The sequence below is a fragment of the Nyctereutes procyonoides genome, unplaced genomic scaffold, assembly GCF_905146905.1.
Source record: "Nyctereutes procyonoides isolate TBG_1078 unplaced genomic scaffold, NYPRO_anot_genome, whole genome shotgun sequence".
Taxonomy (NCBI): domain Eukaryota; kingdom Metazoa; phylum Chordata; class Mammalia; order Carnivora; family Canidae; genus Nyctereutes; species Nyctereutes procyonoides.
In genome coordinates this window covers 16,423,626-16,444,481 of record NW_026575040.1, presented here as the reverse complement: position 1 = coordinate 16,444,481, position 20,856 = coordinate 16,423,626, and the positions used below count along the sequence as shown (strand labels likewise).

At 44.0% G+C, this 20,856-nt stretch overlaps 1 protein-coding gene across 2 annotated transcripts in view; it reads right to left on the bottom strand.

Moving 5' to 3' along the window:
- MYO1E (myosin IE) overlaps positions 1 to 20,856 on the bottom strand; it is a 201,962-nt gene that overhangs the window by 35,983 nt on the left and 145,123 nt on the right. For both annotated transcript variants that reach the window (XM_055320041.1, XM_055320040.1), the window contains 3 exons: positions 17,555 to 17,661; positions 8,938 to 9,036; positions 889 to 1,033 (listed from right to left, as the gene is read on the bottom strand). In XM_055320041.1, the coding sequence (XP_055176016.1) occupies positions 889 to 1,033; positions 8,938 to 9,036; positions 17,555 to 17,661 (351 nt within the window). The remainder of the gene's footprint in view (positions 1 to 888; positions 1,034 to 8,937; positions 9,037 to 17,554; positions 17,662 to 20,856) is intronic.

The following is a 20,856-nucleotide window of genomic DNA, read 5'->3' as shown; positions in this document are numbered from 1 at the left end:
AATGATGTTCAAGGAACCTCAGAAAATAACCTTGGTTAATTCCAGAAGTTTCTCCATCTTAAAAAGTAATGTCTCCATTCCATAGCCCCATAGCCCCATTTATAATGGGGCAGAAGGACTGACAGGTTCTGCTCTAAGGAATTCAACTTAGAAACTGAGAGAAATTCCTACAGACATTCGTTAGGCTCATAGAGACCCCCCTCCCCATCAGGAAAAGATAAAGAAGTTCCTCCGATTAATCTGTGGAGGTCTAATAAGTTTGTGAATCGTAAAATGTATGTGTGACTCTCTTACTGGGAAATATTTGTGTTCCATGAACCCAGAGATTTCTCCTCCTCCCTCCAAAATTATTTCCAGGCTCCTTCACGGTCTTCAAGATATAGTTCTGAGACTTCCCACCCCGAACTCTGTTCTACATGCAAGGAGGAAGCCTGTGCCCGTGTGTAAGTGGCCTGTTAGTGTCACCCAAGTGACGATGTGAGGTTACCCAAGCCTTCTTTATGAGACAAAGAAGTCGTTTTAGCTTAGACTCCACTGGACACTATAAATACCTGGAGGCTCCTGCTTTGAGCCACTTTCTGTGCAAGGCTCTGAGTACATAATGGCATATTAAAGGGACGGGAGTCCCTGACCTTGAAAGCATGACCATGTAATGAGAGAGAGACAAGAAGAAAGAAAAGAAAACTATTCTGTGATGACTTCTTTTCATACTCCCTGAGCAATCGGAAGGCCATAAGGAGCAGGGATGTGGGGAGTGACCTATATGGGGGCAGGGGACAGGAACTCAAGGTGGGAAAAGGAAGCCAGCTGCATGGGGAAGGGGCAGCAGAGGTGCTGCAGGGAGACGGGGAGGCACCCAGGAAACGAGCGGGGCAGCCGTGCACTCACAGACTCCGGGGCTTTGATGAACACTTTGCTCCTCCCAAGCTGGAACTGGTCGCTGTCCATGTTGACGGACTGCAGCAAGTGGAGGACACCCTGTTTCTCGTCCCCTCGCCACGAGGGCCAGGTGGCTTTGGTCAGAATGGCATACCTGTGAGGACAACAGGGGAGAGAAGGATCAGACTCACTCTGGACTACCCACCAGAGGCACCTGGAGCTGCTGGGTCCCAGAGATCTGCTCACCTCTGTTCTAGGGCTGAGGGACGGAGCCCAACAGTGGCAAAACCCCACTGGGCCTGGTATTCCCATTTCGGAGCATCCCTACTCTCTTTACCCCATTCGACTGCTTCCATGTCAACATCCCATGAAAATCTGCTTTTCCTTTCTATCGCCATCTAAAAATAGCACTCCTGAAGGTGGCCAATGACAATCTTTGGGCAAAACCAAACATTCTTTTCTCCATAGTGATTTCCCTTGATTTCTTTAGCACGCTTAAGTTAATGCAAAGAGTTTTATAACACTCCCTAAAAGCAGCGGATATTTTTTGTTTGTTTGTTTAAGATTTTATTTATTTACTCATGAGAGACACGGAGAGAGGGAGGCAGAGACAAAGGAAGAGGGAGAGGCAGGCTCCCCTGCAGGGAGCCCAATGTGGGACTCGATCCCAGGACCCCAGGATCACAACCTGAGCTGAAGGCAGATGCTCAACCACTGAGCCACCGAGGCGCCCCAAGCAGCAGTTATTACTAAGCATCAACTTTCACCTTTGGAATTCTGTGCAATTTTGAGTCATGAGGCCCCGGTGATGCGGTCCTTGGCTCTTCTCTCTACATTCTCTCCTGTTCCCTGTGTTCCTGGAAGGACGGCCTCTTCTTCATGCCCACTAAACCTTCCAACTTCACAGCCTTGCCCATGCCGTTCCCTCTACTGGGTGTGCCATTCTGCAAATGCCTCATGTGGCTGGCTCCAGTACAGGCGGACTGCCCTTCAGTGACACTTCCAGAGGGACAATTTTGGACTACCCAAGCAAAAATTGCTGCCCCTCTTCTATTTTCTCTCATAGAAAATAATATTTTTCCTTGAGAGCATATATCATCACTCGTAATTATATTCATATTTGCATTTACTTAATTTGTGCCTCCTCCATGAGGCCAAGAGCTCCACACGTGGATGCCACACCCGTGTAGTTCATATTACCCATCTAGCACCTTCCCAATGTCTGGGGCTCAGTGGTAATGAGCAATCGTCCTACATCTATGGGATGCTCTCTCTGCATCGAGTGTTGTTCCTGGAGCTTCAGATGTATGGTCTCATTTTCTCCTTACAGCCACCTGATTAGGTTGGTCTTAGCATTTTGCTGAGTTGGACACAGAGGCAAATAGAGACTCACCTAGGGTTACTTAGCTGGCAACTGTCAGAGCTGAGATTTGAACCCCAGTCTGCTTCTTTAATCATAACACTACATAGGAGCCATGGATTGGCTTACCCGTAAGCATTTCTTTTAAAGACCATATGGTTGGGTGGCTCAGTGGTTGAGCGTCTGCCTTGGGCTCAGGTCATGGTCCTGGGGTCTGGGGATCGAGTCCCGCATTGGTTCCCCCTGGGGAGCCTGCTTCTCCCTCCGCCTATGTCTCTGCCTCTTTCTGTGTCTCTCATGAATAAATAAATAAAACCTTTTTTTAAAAAAAAAAGACCACACAGTCTACTACACATCTATACTACAAACATTGTAATAACGCAAGAGACTGACCTACGACGAACGGGAAGCACACTAAAGATGTCAAATACAGAAGGTCCCAAAGACTCAAGGTGGCAGGAAGGAGAGGGAGGGAGGAGAAATCAGAGAAGAGTATAGAAGAGAAATTGGAGGGCAAAGCCTCTGCACAGGCACATCCAGAACACAGTCAATGAATGGGCTCCCGGCCTCTAGAGAAGCCAAGCCCTTTGTTCCCAGAAGCTACTATCAGGGTTAGACTGACTTATGGTATCTAAGGAAGAAAAGAGAAGGGAATCTTGGTAAGAAAAGCGGCCATGTCTTCAGGATCCAGAGCTCACTGAGAGGACAGGAACAGGTTATTGCCCTTAGGGTTGGCTGTATGGAACTAAAGTGATTCTAGGGACTCTCTCTGTTCTTCCCAAATACCCACATCTTGCCTGATAATGTCTTTAAATGTCTTGAAGAAGCAAATCCTCCCATTCCTTAATTAGAGATAAAAAGCTTAAAAATGAAAATACCTAGTTGAAGCCACACATCTGCATGAATATATTTCATATGTGGTAAAATGAAGTCAAACAAATGAAGCCACATACCCATGACTGATAGCAGAGCCTTTCTAGATGCCACTCTGGAACCCAGTGAGTAAGCAGGAATGTACTGGGAATCTAAGTGGATGAGGGAATGACCCAGCAATTACACTACAGGGTATTTACCCCAAAGACACAGATGTAGTGAAATGACGGGACACCTGCACCCCAACGTTATAGCAGTAATGTCCACAATAGCTAAACTGTGGCAGGAACTGAGATGTCCTTCTACAGATGAAAGGATAAGGAAGATGTAGTCCGTTTATACACAATGGAATATTACTTAGCCATCAAAAATACCTACTGTTTACATCAATGTGGATGGAACTGGAGGGTATTACACTGAGTGAAATAAGTCAATCGGAGAAAGATAATCCTCATATGGTTTCACTTGTATGTGGAATATAAGAAATAGTGAAAGGGACTGTAAGGGAAGAGGGGAAACTGAGTGGGAAGTGGGGAAATTAGACAGGAAGACGAACCATGAGAGACTCCTAACTCTGGGAGGCAAAGGTTGCAGAGGGGGTGGAAGGTGGGGAGATGGGGTGACTGGGTGATGGGCACTAAGGAGGGCACTTGATGGGATGAGCACTGGGTGTTATACTGTATGTTCGCAAACCGAATTTAAATAAAATAAATACAAATAAAAATAAAATAAATGGATGAGGGAGAAAAATTCCTGCAGGCTATGGGAGAGAAAGAAAAACCCAGGCCCCCAAGGTGACAAGTCTCTAAGAGTCCAAATCTGCCTGGCGCCATCTAATCAAAGTTCTAAAGGGAAGTATCCATATTGTGCAACCGCAAACGGGTAGCTCTTTGCAATTCACATGCCCCCACCCCTATTAAAATAATGCTGCCTTTCTCATTTGATTTTTTTATAGTAAGGAAATTGCTTTGCAGAGACTTTCTCTCCCTTTTCCTGATAGGGCTTCTAACATTTCTGGGCAAGACATGGGGTTTGCGTGGCATTTCCAGGGCCCTCTGTGGACCATGGCAGTGGTCACCTAGCTTTCAAGAAGCCTGATGTGCCCTCCTCACTTCCTTTTGTTTGTTGGAGTTTGTTGGAGAGACCAGGGCACGATTCTAGCATAAGGCTCTCCTACTAAGTAAGCATCCCCAGTTTACTCGTCCTTCTCTGGGATACGGTGCTGGTAACAGGTGGCATGAGGCCATGGTATGCTGCCTAAGTGGTGCCTGCGATAATTTTGGAGAGCTGAGGATCAGAGCTTACATTCCTCTCATCAAGCATTTTCAGTTTAAGACCAAGCTATGCCAATATTTCATCTCAAGGCCTGTGCACTGGCTGCTCTCTTCGGCTCTGACTGCGGGCTGTTTGTTATCTCAGATGACCAATCAATGTTTCCTCCTCAGAGGAAATGCCACCCAGACCCCAGTGACCTCTAGCTGCTGGCACTGGAGTTGAGGATGTTTCCAACATCCAAGGACACCAAAGTCTTGGCAGCTAGTAGGACACCCTTGACACCCCACAGTTTCCTGAACCTCCTTTTCTTTCTTTTCCCTTGCCCAGGATATGGCTTGACTTTCCTCACAAATGTCCCTTTACCCCTGCCCCTACCATTCTGAGAGGCTGGGTCAAGGTCAAAGGAAGGATGTTTGTGAGGAGTATAAATGGTGCCCTAAGATAAATTTCAGAAAGCACTTATGTTCCTACCAGATTTTTTTTCTTAAGAATCAGAACCCACATTTGGGCTTATTTTTCCAGCCATGATAAGGGGCACATGCTACTTAGCTCAAAAAGTTGTTTTCTAAGAATTAGCAGATATTCTCTCATTCCAAGACCCACGTGGCTGCCATTTCTAATAGCTTTTTAGCACTTTCTAAAGATAGGAAAGGTGTAGTGGGGGTGGTGAATAGGGTGTTCTTCTGAAGGTGGGGCAGGGTTTACTTCAGGAGCACATGGCCCACCAGGAGGGATATTAAGGCATCTTTTGATTTTTAGTCTCCAATTCTTAGTCAAGAGGGATGGTTTTGATGAACATAGAGGATTTTTCACAGAGGAAATGAACACACACAAAGGCCCATTTCCCATTTGCTAGGCCCACCCTTTAAGCTCTAGGTTGTGTGTGAACCACCACTGTTAGACCTGTGGGCTTCCCTCACAGGGTGGGGTGTAGGAGGCATGCACACTAGTCATGGTGGGTATGAATACATCCTTTTCCTTCAGGGTAGGTACTTTCTTACTCTACAGGCTTTGTACAGATATCTAGAAAGCAACTTTATAAACAAAGCCTTTTTTCTCAGCCATGAGGAATAGAGGTATGACATGGTTCAAGTATTCACAGAGGATCATGGGATAAGATCAGGGTCTCAGACTCACACGTCTTGCAGAAAACAGCACTGTCTCTGGAGAAATATTCCCGGCCCATGGACATAGATGGCCTTCTAGCCATTTCTGAGTACTTTTTATTGAAAAATTTTCTTCCAAGCTTTATTTTTGTTACTCTCCTAGCATTCTCAAACCAAAAGAGATATGACATCACAAGAGCCTGTTCTAAGACAGGACCACCCATTTGTCTCTTCTGAAAGGAAAAGCACACACAGAAGGGGGGCTAGAGGGGAGACATCCAAGGATAGAATCACTTCAGTGAAAGCCCCTCAACATAAAGGCGCTAACTAACAGAGATTCACTACATGTTTCCTCTGTGTCAGGCACTGAAGAAAGTCCCATGCGTGCTGTCAGGATGACCCTCAACAGAGGTCCGGATATTATAACCAACCAGGTCACTTCACAGCTCAACTACAGAGCTCCTGCAAACATGTAACACAACCTGCTCAGGGTGGCTCAGATGTTCCTGCCCGGGGAACCAGGATTGCCTGCTCTCCCCAGTGAGGAGGTTCTCAGCATTGCTTATGGAAGTCAAGTTTGATGGCTAGTCTTTTTCAAACCCAGTGCAGGGTCTGAATTCATGACCCTGAGATCATGACCTGAGCTGAGATCAAGAGTTGGATGCTTAACTGACTGAGCCAACCGGGGGGGCCCCAATGGCTTGCCTGTTTGTAAATAATATGGAAGGAAGGAGGTCTTTCAGAACTGGTTTCTCCAAAACCCAAACAACAAACAAAACACCCACAAAAAAAGCCGAGTTTAAATTAAAAAAAAAAAAAATCTGATCAGTTTTCAATTTTTTTTTAGACTTTTATTTATTTATTCATGAGAGACAGACAGAGAGAGAGAGAGAGAGAGAGAGAGAGGCAGAGACACAGGCAGAGGGAGAAGCAGGCCCCACGCAGGGAGCCTGATGTGGGACTCGATCCTGGGTCTCCAGGATCACGCCTTGGGCTGAAGGCGGCGCTAAACCGCTGAGCCACCTGGGCTGCCCTGATCAGTTTTCAATTGTAATGTCAACTGGAGAGGCTGTGCACTTTAAAGTTTTCAAATACAGGAAAAAATATTGAAGGAGGATAAAATTATGAATGCTTTGGAATTGTTGAGGGCAGGTCTTTCTGAATTAGGGAAAGACCGAGGGAACACTTTTCATTCACTGTTTTCTGAATTTAATTTTTTTCTCTTAATTAAAAAAAGGGTATTTTTCAAACATGCAGTTTTACAAAAACATTAATGATTAAGCCATAGTTCTCAACTGGCTTTGACTCCTCCCGCTCCCTCCTAGGCAGGGGACATTAAGCAATGTCTGGATACACTTTTGGTTTTCAGGGATAGAGGCTCGTAGGTAGAGGCCAAGGAGACTGTTAAGCATCCCACCATGCACAAGATGGCCCCGCAACAGACTCATCCGGCCCCAAATGTTAATAGCTGAGGTTGAGAAGTCCCATTCTAGCTAGTGTTATTGATCTGTTTAAAGGAGAGTGAAGTCTTTCATAATTAACATCTCAGTTGTTCATCAGCAAATGTTTGCTGCTATAGTCATGCAAGAACTTGACAGATTTATTTTCTCAACTTCCTAACTACCTCTTTCTGTACAGTTCTGCTTCCACTATACATGGAGTGGCCCCTTTAATCAATTCAGAGAGCCATGAGAGTGGACTTTATACCTAATCTAGACTGTCTCCCAAATTATCAGGGATCTTGACTGTGGGGAGACAGAGTCCATGGGGCTTTATTGTATAGAATGATCCACTCATTTGTTAAGCCTCTCTGGACCTTCCACATCAGTGACCTTCCACATATGACAACCCACACTGGTAACTGGTAGGCTGGCCATTCCAATCTCAGGACACAAGAAATAAGAACAGTCTTAAAGGAAACACTAGTTCATTAGAATTACTGTATTTCAAAAACCATAATGAAGCTCTTCTTCAGCCTGCTACCTCTTTGTTATATGAAATTTGAATTAAAAAAAAAACTCTTACATCCTATTCCTATATCTATACCAGAAAGACATAATTATTATCTGATTAATATGCTAAATATGTCTTCCTTCTCTCTTGATGGAAAGTAAATAGACATAGAAAAATATAGTGGGACCCTATTAACTTAGAATTGTTAAAAGAAGTGAAAACTGTACTATTTGAAGGAAGTTAAATTTTATCCTTTTCAAAAAGACAGAATTAGAGAAATTTAAGTACAGGTCTTGCCAAATATACTTTAATGGAAATGTGAAAAATCAGTTTAAGTTTATATATGGGCTCTACAAAAATTTTGAGGTAAAATATTTTAAGCTTATATTCTTAAGTAGGCTAAATATTTTCCTGAAATCATCTTCATACTATTAATTTGGTCAGTTAAACCTTCCTGTGTCACAATTACCATGATTTCCTGAACTTATGTGTTATACTAAGCAGACCAAATACTGTGGCTACTGACTTATTCTACAATAAACAAGGGTAAAAAGAATTCTGTTACAACTTAATAAAAAAGGAAAAATAGCTCGATTTAAAAATGGGCAAAGGAGCTGAACAGACATTTCTCTAATGGCCAATAAGCCCATGAAATATGCTTAACATCATTTCCCATTAGAGAAATGAAATCAAAACCACAAAATACCACTTCACTCCCAGTAGGATGGGTATAATCAAAGTCAGATACTGGCAAGTGTTGGCAAGGACACAGATATACTGGAACCTTCAAATGCTGCTGGTAGGGGCATAAAATGGTAGAGCCACTCTGGAAACCAATCTTGCAATTCATCAAAAAGGCTAAACAGTAACCATCAGACCCAGTAATTCTATTTTTAGGTAAGCACCCAAGAGAAATAAAAACTATGTCTATACAAAAATGTGTATGTGAATGTTGATAGCAGCATTCTTTGTTATTCAAAATAGCCAAAAAGTGGAAACAACTGATGCCTATCAGCCAGCTGATGGACGGACAAGTAAAATGTAATACATTGCAGTATCAGTGCAAATACGTATTACCAGGAAGGATTAGGAATGAAGTGCGGATACACACACTACAGCCTGGATGACCCATAAAAACATTATGCTAACTGAAAGAAACCAGACACAAAGGACACATATCATGTGATTCTATTTCTACGCAATGCCCAGAATAAGGCAATATTTTGAAATTCTTTCTTTAGAAACAGAAAGAAGTGTCCTAGGGAGGAAGGCGGGGGAAGAATTGAGGTTTGGTGACTAGGGAGGTTGGGTTTCTTTTCGGCGTGATGAAAATGTTCTCAAACTAGCTGTGGTGATGGATGCACAACTCTACAAATATATGAAAAGCCGATGAATTGTATACTTGAAAGGAATGAATGCTACGGTAAGTGAGGTATATGTCAATAAACCCTTTTAAAGCCAAAAAAGAGTCCAGAGTCACCAGTTTCTTACCTCTGCAGGAATTTTTGGAAAACGCGCCGATAAGCGTAACCAGCTCTTCTCACTCGGATGTTTTCTTTCAGACCCAGGTACTCTACTTGATGCTTCACCCTGTAAAGGAGAAGATAGAGCCAGGATATTATTGGACACTTCCTTTGCCTTGTTCTAAGAGGCACAACCCCCGGTTGTAAGCAGTAGGACACATTAAAAAGACTATATTTTAGGAGTGCCATCTTATGCAAATAGACTAGATGGGATGCTGCCCAATTCATGAATCACTGAATAAAGCCAATCCAATCTTTAAATGTACTCAGTTGAATTTACACACACACACACACACACACACACACACACATCTATAAAGACTATAGGGGCGCCTGGGTGGCTCAGTCTTGGTTAAGCATCTGGCTCTTGATTTTGGCTTGGGTCATGATCTCAGGGTTGTGAGATTAAGCCCTGTATGGGGCTCCTTGCTGGGTGTGGAGCCTGGCACTTGATATTCTCTCTCTCCCTCTGCCCTTCCCTCCTCCCTGTCTAAAGAACAAATAAACTATAGAGTGTTCAGAGTCTGAGCTGACCCTCGGGTTATATAATATTAATTTTAAAAATATTTTGTTGTGGAATCCAGCAATTACAGAAGACTTTACATATCTATTTCAAAAAATAGTAAAACAAACAAACAAAAACAAACAAAAAAATAGTAAAACAAAAAGCCATAGGCCCATCATTGAGATTATGAACAAAAGTATCAGTTTTTCAAAAGACTAAAGGAAAGAACTTTTAACCCTGGAATTACAATACAGCTATTTTTGTACTCAACCTTAATTTAATAGCGACTCTAGACCTAAGTAGATTACACAACTAAACTTTTCAAATACAACATAAAAAAGGGCATATAAAATGATTAATTTCAATACCTAAATTTAAAATGTTCTAATAGGAGCACCTGGGTTGCTCAGTGGTTGAGTGTCTGCCTGTGGCTCAGGGCATGATCCCGGGGTCCTGGGATCGAGTCCCACATCGGGCTCCCCACGGGGAGCCTGCTTCTCCCTCTGCCTATGTCTCTGCCTCTTTGTCTTTCTCAGGAATAAATAGTAAAGTCTCAAAAAAATGAAATGCCTTAATAGCATACCTAAATTATAGTTTTGGTTTTATTATTTTTTTTAAGATTTTACTTGAGAAAGAGACCGACACAACAACAGAGATAGTGAGAAAGAGCAGAGCTGGGGATGTGAGGAAGAAGCAGGGTTCCTGCTGAGTAGGGAGCCATCCCAGGGGCTTGAGGATGGGATGCTGGGGTCATGACCTGAGCCAAAGGCAGATGCTTAGCTGACTCAGCCACCCAGGTGCCCCAGTTTGGGTTAGTTTTTATGACGGTAAACAACTGTCAGTAGGTTTTGGAAAATGGATGCTGGTCTTACTAGCTTGTGTTCTCACATAGGATTTTATTAACAGAGAAAATGCCTCTGGCTCCTGCCCCTTGGGGAGTCTAGCTTAGGAGGCCTGGTAGGTCTGGGGTGGCACAGACACGTGAACTGCGAAAATGCCTCAGCCTTTCCTGAGAAGCAAAGTGTTGGGAAAGCCGAGAGGCAGATCCTGGGCACTGGCCTCCGACTGTCCCCTGGGGAGGTCAATGGGGTCTTTGCTTACATTATGCAGGATGGTTGAATACGGACGCTTGGAAACACAGTATTTGAGGAAAATGAGAAATAAAAAGTACACTTCTTCTCTCTTGTGATGACATGATGTCAGAACTGTGCTGTGGCAGGGAGGCAGCTGGCCTTCTCCCCACGGGGTACACTGTGGGTCCACTGCACTGGGGGCTCCCCTCGTGACCTGCTGCCCAGGAGAGCTAACTAGCAGCCTCCTTCCAACGTCACTTAGCTGCCTGACACCTGTCTCTCCAGCCAGGCTCTTGGAAAGCCACACTTCCAACACCACACTCCACGCGCTGACACCTGCTACGGGCCATTGCGCACCTCGCTGCGCAAGGTGCTTGGGCAGCAGGAAAGGACGGTATGGCTCCCGCCAAAGACCTTGCAGGTCCAGTGGTTCACAGCCAGGATCTGGGGTTGGGTTTCTGGTATGGGCCTGGCTCTGCCACTTTCCAGAAGTGGAAAGGGAGGGCAATGACGTTAGTTCTTTCTTCCTAGCTGGGTACATTGCACGCAAAGCACTGAGCGGGCTCCTGGCATGCATGACATAAAGCTGCCGTTAGTGGTACTATATTCACAGGCACAGTAAGTAAACCAGGACAGGAAACTAGAGAAAGAAATGGATTTTTCACAGTGAGGGGAGTTTCAGATGGTGACACATGCCTGGGCCTGGAAGGAGCAGTTGAATTTGCCAGGTACAGGGGAGGGACGGGCAGGGGCGCAGTGGCAGCGGAAGGCATAAAGGTGGGAAAAGCTGTGGCTCCGGGGCAGCGGGAGAGAAGCAGGTGGAACACTGAGCTGGAAGAAGGGATGAGGCACTGCAGGTGGAGAGGGCTTTATAGGACCCATCAGACTGGGAAGGACTGGTGGACTGCCCTGGGAAGGATGACATTACACAGGGAGGGGCGTACAAGAAAAGTCTCAAGTCAGATGGTCTTAACCTGAACCAGTATCCAGAAATGTCAACTCCTTGGAGATAATAACTTTAAAAAAAAAACTTTATAGAAAGTAATCCTTGGAGCGCTTGGATGGCATACATCGGGAGTTTTGGCCGCGCTCCTGAATCTGCACCTCTGCAAGAGGCCACAGCCAGACCCAAGCCGGAACCAAGTTTTGCAACCACTATGACAATGATGTCACTGTTTGGAGCCCTCAGGGCAGGATTCATCAAACTGAATATGCAATGGAAGCTGTCAAACAAGGTTCAGCCATAGTTGGTCTGAAATCAAAAATCCATGCAGTGTTGGTTGCATTGAAGAGAGCAGTCAGAGCTTGCAGCTCATCGGAAGAAAATTCTCCATGTTGATAACCATATTGGTATCTGAATTGCGGGACGTACTGCTGATGCTAGACTGTTATGTAACTTTATGCGCCAGTAGTGTTTGGATTCCAGATTTGTATTTGACAGACCTCTTCCTGTGTCTCGTCTTGTATCTTTAATTGGAAGCAAGACTCAGATACCAAAACAACGATATGGCCGGAGACCAAATGGTGTTGGACTGCGTACTGCTGGCCACGATGATATGGGCCCTCACATTTTCCAAACCTGTCCATCTGCCAACTATTTTGACTGTAGAACCATGTCCAATGGAGCCCGTTCTCAATCAGCTCGTACTTACTTGGAGAGACAGATGTCTGGGTTTATGGAGTCCAATTTGAATGAACTGGTTAAATATGGTCTGTGTGCCTTACGAGAAACACTTCCTACAGAACAGGACCTAACTACAAAGAATGTTTCCATTGGAATTGTTGGTAAAGACTTGGAGTTTGCGATTTATGATGATGATGATTATCTCCATTCCTGGAAGGTCTTGAAGAAAGACCACAGAGAAAGGCACAGCCTGCTCAACCTGCTGATGAACCAGAAAAGGTTGATGACCCCCAATGGGGAGCATTAAGTCACAAACCAGTCTATGTGTGTATTATGAAATGCAGGAACCCTTACTGATGACAATAATCTATACTTTGAACCAAAAGACGCAGTGTGGTCTTATGATATGTTTTAGGAATCAGTCCAGATGTGTTTTTCCCAAGTAACTTGCCTGAACCATATAATGGTGTGCATTTTTCTTTGAGAGGGTCTATATAATCATTTTCTAGACAGTAGAGTTATCTGTACTAATGTTTTTATATGAAGAACATAGTGTCTTTGTGGTTTTAAAGACAACTGAAATAAAATTGTTTCACCTGCTTGTGGAAAAAAAAAAAGAAAATAATACTCAATATCCATACTTGATTCGTGACATATATCTGGTTAACTAAAGGAGTAGAAGCTGGGATTTAGGAAAATAATTTTCCTTTCTCCTATCCTCCAAATCCAAAACTCACCACTGGCCTTCTCTCTACTAAGGAAGATACACATGAGGGTGTCAAGTAGATGTGTTTGGTCATTTTTAAAAAAGATATTATTTATTTACTTGAGAGATAGAGAGAGAGAGACAGCACACGAGCAGCGGGAGGGGGCAAAGGGAGAGGGATAGAATCTTAAGCAGACTCCCTGCTGAGCACAGAGCCTGATGTGGGGCTCCATCCCAGGCCCAGTGCTGAAACCAAGGGTTGGGAACTTAACCAACTGAGTCACCCATGCACCGCAGGTTGTTTGCTCATTTTAAGAATTTTCCATAAATACTGGTGTTATCCCCAGCTTTTGAGGCAGGGAATGCATCACCTACTGATTCAAGTAGAAACGCCGCTCCATTTCCATAAACCCCACAGGAAAGAACATGCATCATGTTAAAACACTTTCATTCACTATTAACTTCCATAACCAGGAAATTTTCTTACAGAAATTTTCTTCTACAGGACGATTGGTTTAGCAAATTATGTGCTGTTTAGCATTTTATGTAATCAAAAGATCCAAGTTGATGCTTGGATGCTTATCCTTGGAGTGGTGTCCCCTCCTCAGTAAACATCAGCCCCACTAGTAATGCCCAGTGGGTTCCTCAATTGTGCCCTTTCTTCCCTCGCGCCAAGTCTTCTTCAAGACTTTTCTGGGCCATTAGTGCAAGTAGGTCAAGGCCTGAGAACTCTGCTAGAGCAGCAATTCAGAACCCAGGGCAGGCAGCTTTGCCAGAGCCAAACAAAAACACATTTTCAACAGGAAAAGAAAAATAAACCACACCCCATAAACTTGTGGAATGAGTAACCCCGTCCACCGAGAACTTCAATTGACCGTGTAATCCCTGCCAATGAAGCACAGTGCCCTTTCACAGCCCCTAACTCTCCACACGCAGAAGAAGTGAAACCATCTGTCACACAATAAACCTGACCCAGGGTGGGGGGAGGGGTGTGTCCCAGGAAGCAATCCTCTGCGGACTATAAATCCACACTTGACCAACAAATGCCTTAGACTTCTTAACACCTGTTTACATGAATGTCCAGTATGAAGTTCCTTACTGCAATTCAAATAAGTTAGTATAATTTTTTTTTAAAAAAAGGAAAACACCACTGGGGGGGATTCTATGGGGATTTACTGAATAAATGTATCCCTGTCTTAATTTCTCCAGTTTTTGATATTTCAATGAATCAGCTTGGATTTTATGAGAAGGTAGCCTCAGGGCTGGGAAGCGTTCGACCAGTAGCTATTGACAAATCTCTGTCTTAGAGGGACTTTGAGCAGAGCAATCTATACAGGGTAAGGGAGAGAGTGCTGAGGAGGCATTGCATTTGTAGGGGGAGAGAGATGTTCTCATTTAAGAGGACGTTTATTGGAAAGGGCTGGGGAAGGGAAGCCCGATGGGATTGGAAGTAAGGGGAAGGGTGAGCTAAAGCCTTGTAGCACTACCTCTGCTTCCAAGATGCTGTAGTCTGTTTCTGAGGTTGCCTATCTCGCCACCCTTCCACCGTGTGTGTATATGAGCAGGAGATGTAATGTGGTGTGTGTGCCTGTGGACCTGTGGGTGTGGGAGTGACATGGAGACACGCATGGCAGGCTGACAGCTCACCCAGGTCTGGGAGAGACATTCTATCAGCCTGAAGGAGATCCCATTCTGAATTGAGCCTCTTAGTTTAATGAGGATGAAATTGAGGACAGAGGAGATGAAGTGTCTCACTCAAACCACTTACTGACAGGCCGGCACCACAATACAGTTCTTCCAAGTCCCAGGGCAGCCCTTTGCTCTAGATCAGCTGTTCTCAAAGTATGAGGCCCAGACCATCAGCACTAGCATCGCCTAGGAGCTTCTTAAAAATGCACATTCCTAGCACACGTGGGTGGCTCAGTCAGCTAAGTGTCTGAGGCTTGGTTTCGGCTCAGGTCACGATCTCAGAATCCTGCAATTGAGCCCTGCCTTGGGTTCCACACTCAGCGGGGAGTTTGCTTGTCCCTCTGCCCTCGTCCCACTCACTCTCTCTCCAGTAAATAAATCTTTTAAAAATGCACATTCCTGGGCCCCACACAGACCCACTGAATCAGTTTTAACAAGCCCTCTGAGGGATACTCTAGTGCATCCACAAGCTTGAGAACTAGTGTAGGAAGGCAAAAAAATACATACATAAATAAATAGACATTTTCTATCTTCAGGTGGAAAGAGGTGATAATGCTGGTATTCTCTTAGTCTCAAAGAAGAAACTCTGAGTGACCCATTTCAGAAAAGCAGAAGGTGGGAGCTCCTGGGTGGCTCAGTCAGTTAAGTGCTGAACTCCTGATTTCAGCTCAGGTCATGATCTCAGGATCCTGGGATCAAGCCCCACATCCGTCTCTGTGCTCAGCAGGGAATCTGCTTCTCTGCCTCTCCCTCTTCCTCTGTACCCCCTTTCTGCTTGTGCTTGCTCTCTCTCCAAAATAAGTAAATAAATCTTTATAAAAAAAAGAAAGAAAGAAAAAGAAAAGCAGGAGGCAAATTAAGGACATTCAGGGGAATGATCAGATTCCACATCCAGTTCCTTCAGAGAACCTGCAGTGGGAGAAAAGATAGCAGGGAAACGCGATGACTGCCAGGAACTAACACAAGAGCTGTCAAACAGAAAAGTCCTGAGGAAAATTCTTAGGGCAAATTAGAGATGTTGGATTAGGGTCAAACCAATGAAGAGAAAGACTATAGAGGCTGCTAATAATACAAGAGACATCCCAAGCTGGACTGAACAGCTAGGGGGAGTGGGTCCCTCATTGGAGCCTTGGTATCATTACCCAAGAATGTTTAAGGGGAGTCACGGTCAACCATTGAACGGAAACGACGTTTGAGGAGCATGTATCTACGGATGAGATTACTCTGAATGTTGTAGACTGACAAAACGGAAAGGTGCTGCATCCCACAGCATCACAGGGTGAGAAACAGACTTAGGCTGCACATGACGTAGGAAAACACAAACAAGGACTGGCAGACAGTTAATGCTGGCACCTGGGCACTTTTCTCACCACTCATCTTTTACCTCTGGTAACTGATCGAGTCTCATCTGCCCACCATGGCTAGGAAGGATCTTGCTGGCAGGATGGAATGGACCTATACATGTCTCTTGGGTAGGGGCGGGGGGGGGGGGTGACTGGCAGCCACGGCTTTCCCTTCTGGTCTGGCCATTGTGGAGCTTAACCTTGGTAAGTTGCTTGATACCTACGTCTATCTTTAAAAAAAAAATTATTTATTTATTTGAGAGTGAGCAAGAGAAAGAGAGAGAGCACAAGCAGGGGGAGCAACAGGCAGAAGGAAAGGGAGAAGCAGACTCCCCACTGAGCATGGAGCCCAATGTAGGGCCCCATCCCAGAACCCTGAGATCATGACTTGAACTGAAGGCATTCGTTTACTTAACCAACTGAGCCACCCAGGCACCGTTACCTAAGTCTATCTACTTTTCTCCAAGAGAGGAAAGAAAAAAGATAGTAGTTTTATATGCTCCTGTCCAGGGACTCGACTGTCTGGTGACAATGGTGGGCTCCTCCCTCTGGTCCAATCACCCTAACGCCTTGCCTCAGCCCTGTTTCCTGTGTGCCCACGGACGGTGGGGTCAGGCCTCTTAGGAGTGTACATCTGGACCCCTAGTTAGATAAAATTATATTCTCTTGCCATCCTTAACATTTTCCTACTCAACACCCCATTCCATCCTGCAGAGGCCATGCCCCTAAATTCCAGTGTAGGAGGAATAGTGACACAGGATTTTTCTGGAGTCAGAAACAAGAGGGCTTTGCTGAACACCACATGCCACATATCTCCTGGTGCCTTGTTCCCTCCCAAAGGAAGTCATCACTCTGCTCATAAACACAGTCCCCATGGGCAGGTACTGAACCTAGAGCATGCCCCCAGTATCCCTAAGAGCCACCATAAAGGACAGATTGCTTTTTATCCAGCTCTTTAGACCTTCACTCTTAACCCTGAGCTGAGTATGCTACGCCACATCCTGTGGGTACCAATGAGGAGCTAAGTGTACTAAGAATGTCTACACAGGAGCTCAAACTAATTTTATTTTATTATTATTATTATTACTACTATTATTATTATTGTTATATATCAAACTAATTTTATTTTATTTTATTTTTTAAAGACTATTTTTTTTAAAGATTTTATTTATTCATTCATAGACACAGAGAGAGAGGCAGAGACACAGACAGAGGGAGAAGCAGGCTCCATGCAGGGAGCCCGACGTGGGACTCGATCCCGGGTCTCCAGGATCACACCCCAGGCTGCAGGCGGCGCCAAACCGCTGCGCCACCAGGGCTGCCCCAAACTAATTTTAAAACCACCCTGATTCTGCAGTATTAAGGTTCCCCCCCAAATCTGTCCCTAGACTAGCCAAGATCAACATTATAAATTGCTAATTCTGAATTGAATGGAACTGCTAACATTTTAGGAAAAGACAAGGAGGGGAAAAAAAAGGCCTCATTCATCATGAAAAAGTTAAGACACAAGGATGTGAAACACATCTGAAAGCAATTTCAACTGTTTCTGTCCTTGGCATAGGGTAGCCCATCGCAAGCAGAGGGAACGTGTGCCAGGGCCCACCTCAGCTGGCTTCGACCTCCCCATCGGCCAACCTGACCATACCTGCTTTCTTCCCAGTCTCTGGGCTTCTTGGTTTCGTTTGGTTTAATGCAGCGAATGTAGTGAGGTGTGCATTTCATCAGGGTGCTCACAAGGTCATTGGCTTGTTTCTAGAAAGGAAGAATAACATCAGATGGACACATGGAGCTTTCTCCCAAGCACACCGAATTTCAAAGAGGAACTGTGAAACTCTAGTGTGGAAATATACAGCTAGAAATTAATCTTCGTGACAACTTGCTCATTAAGCTTGCCTCTAGTCTACTATACTTTTGTAAGGCTCGACTGACTTTTATGATGATTTTAACACCTACCGATGAGTTTGAAATTCGATTTTTGGAAACAACCAGGTCTTTTCAGTATAGTTAATAAAATAAAACACACAAACCCCCAACAAACCAAAACAACAAAACCAGTAAATCTTCCCATACAATTCTTTTCATGAGAAACAAGGAAGCATGCCAGTTATTAACTAATTAAGTTTATATTGATTAAGGGCCTTTGCAAACACATTGTTCTCATAAACTTTTTGTGGTGCGAGGGTTGGGCAGCGAGGAGAAATTATTTGTAAGGCTAAAGCATCAAAGGCCCCTGTACTCTCTGGGCAATCTAACCAATGAGGAATCACCTTATTAAAATGATGGAAATTCATAAAGGGTGGGAGAGACATCACAATCTCAGAACTTATAAATCTTTCCAACATGCCACTTCATTCATCTTCTTCCTCAACATGTCCTTTTATAAATCTGCAGCACATGATTGCTTTCAGTGTGGCAGGTCACCTGCTCCTTCACAAAATATTCAATTAAGAAAGTCATCTCTCACTACCTGCCTACCGGATACTAAAAGAAACCTGGCTCAAACAGAGAAAGCCACATAACTAAAGCTGGAATTGCTTCTGATGCCTTTCAAATCATGAGCATCTCAAACTTTAAAGAGAATGGGAACAGACCCACATCAGCATTCCCACTGCCACACAGCAGAGCCCTTGTGAGGCCACACAAACTCTCCTTCCGAGCAAGTCAGTGCAAAGACAGAAAACCTCTAAAGGAAAATAGAGAGAAGGGATCTCTAAAGCCAGCAAAACCATTACAAAGTCAGCAGAAGAGATATGCCTGCAGGAGACAACCCTCTCTCAATTAGGGCTTTTTGTTTTCATGGGTTTGGGAAATCTGAAACCCTTGAGAAAAACTCGAGTAGATTCAAAGCTAGATGTTCACTGGTGAATTCTGTTCTCTGTTTAGATGTGCAGGATATAGCATTTTTTGCAATGCTTAGAAGGACAAAGCTGCAGAGGTCGTACGGTCAAAGCAAAGCCCTATGGTGAAAAAGTCAATGGACTCCCATCTCTTCTGTCGATGTAGATGGTATTTGAGAACAAATCTGATGATCTTTGCAACACAGGAGGCAGGGTTGGGCAGGGCCTGCGTATACCGATGCTTCTTTTTAAGTCCCCAGACTTGTTATTTTTATTTTTTATATTTTAATTTTATCAAAACTTTATTTCCAACAGTAACTTGACAGACTCTTCAGTCCTAAGCTTATAAGAAGACACCTTATTTTCACCTTAGTATGAGCATACAAAGCGGCAAGGATGACTTGAGTGACCTGCTACCTGACATGGCTTTCTCTAGCTCAAAGTAGTAATGGGGTGACATTTACTGAATGTGCACCAGGGGGCTAGACATATGAACCTTCTCATTTCTGCCTCACCATTCTTTTTTTTTTTTTTAAGCTTTTATTTATTTATTCATAAGAGACACATAGAGAGAGAGGCAGAGCAAGGGCAGAGGGAGAAGCAGGGTCCCTACAGGGAGCTCAATGTGGGACTCAATCCCAGGACCCCAGATCACTCTCTGCGCTGAAGGCAGATGCTCAACCACCGAACCACCCAGGCATCCCTCTGCCTCACCATTCTAAGTGATAGCTACTAGTATTATTATTATTTTTTTAGATGAGGAAATGGGACCATAAAGAAATAAAGTATTGCTCAAGATGGTACAATTAGTGACACAGCACTGAGGCTTGAGCTCAAGTGTGCTGCCTCCCAAGTCTGTTCCTTAACCACAAGGCTATCCTGCCTTCCTAGGGAAGACAGGAAATAGTTCGGTGAGATATAAAAGGAATTAACAGAGTGAGCCAGGAGTGGATAAAGCCTTTAGGTTGTGGGAAAATTTGTTTCGGCAAATAGGAATACGCTTTGACCATCAAAATTATCCTGAATTTAGCTATGGGTCAACTTTAGATGTCTCTTGAAGTGGCTGGGAGGCAGCAACTGGATTTATCTGGACTCTAGACCAAAACTGTCCAGGAGTTAGGACAGAAGGCTACCAAAGGCACTTGCCAAACAGAAGCATAATGTAAAATATGCAGACGGGACAGGACAGCAAGAAAAGGCTTAGGGTAAAGGCTCCTCATTCTACCTTCAACACAGATTACTAGCAAGCCCAAGTTGGGGTTCTGCCTCTATTGTTTGTAAGCTACATGACAAATCACTAAATTTCTCTGGAAATTCACAGTTCCCCCATCTGTAAACTAAGTGGATTGCACTATAAGACCTCTAATATCTTAATTTAAGGGTTGGAAAAGATGTGGGTGCCTCAGTCGGATGAGCATCTGCCTTCAGTTCAGGTCATGATTCTGGGGTCCTGGGATCAAGCCCCACATTGGGCTCACTGCCCAGCAGGGAGCCTGCTTCTCCCTCTTCCTCTGCCTCCCCTACTCATCCTCTCAAGTAAGTAAATAAAACTTAAAAAATAAAATAAAGGTTGAAAAGATGTTAAAAGTCAACAAGTACAGTACCCACATCATGCTTTCACCTCCTGACATATCCATTCCTCCAGAGTCTCCTCTCACTTAGATGAAGCCACAGGCCTGTCCACTTGGCCAGCACTAAGTTCAATGCAATTTCCACAGCATCAATCTTCAACTCTAATTGCAAAACTGGTCCCTTCTAGCCACAACAATGTAGAACTTAGTGAAGCTTCAACATCAAGAGGTGCTATTAAATATAGCATATTATGATTTATAAATGAGAAAATAGGAGTTCTCACCAAATACTCATTAATTAGATCCTATAGATCAGTTTGAAATTTTCAAAAATTAGAATATAATAAAATACCTAATGCTAAAACTACCTTGAACATAAATTTAATTTCTTTTCCAAGGAACTCCAGATCCCTTTAAATGTATATACTTCAGGGATATCATTGAGATGATATTTAATATCTGCAAAATGCTGCAGATATGAGAGGTGTAAGAGATTGGCCATGGCTATACCTCTCTAAGAGGTGTTTTAGAGGGGATTA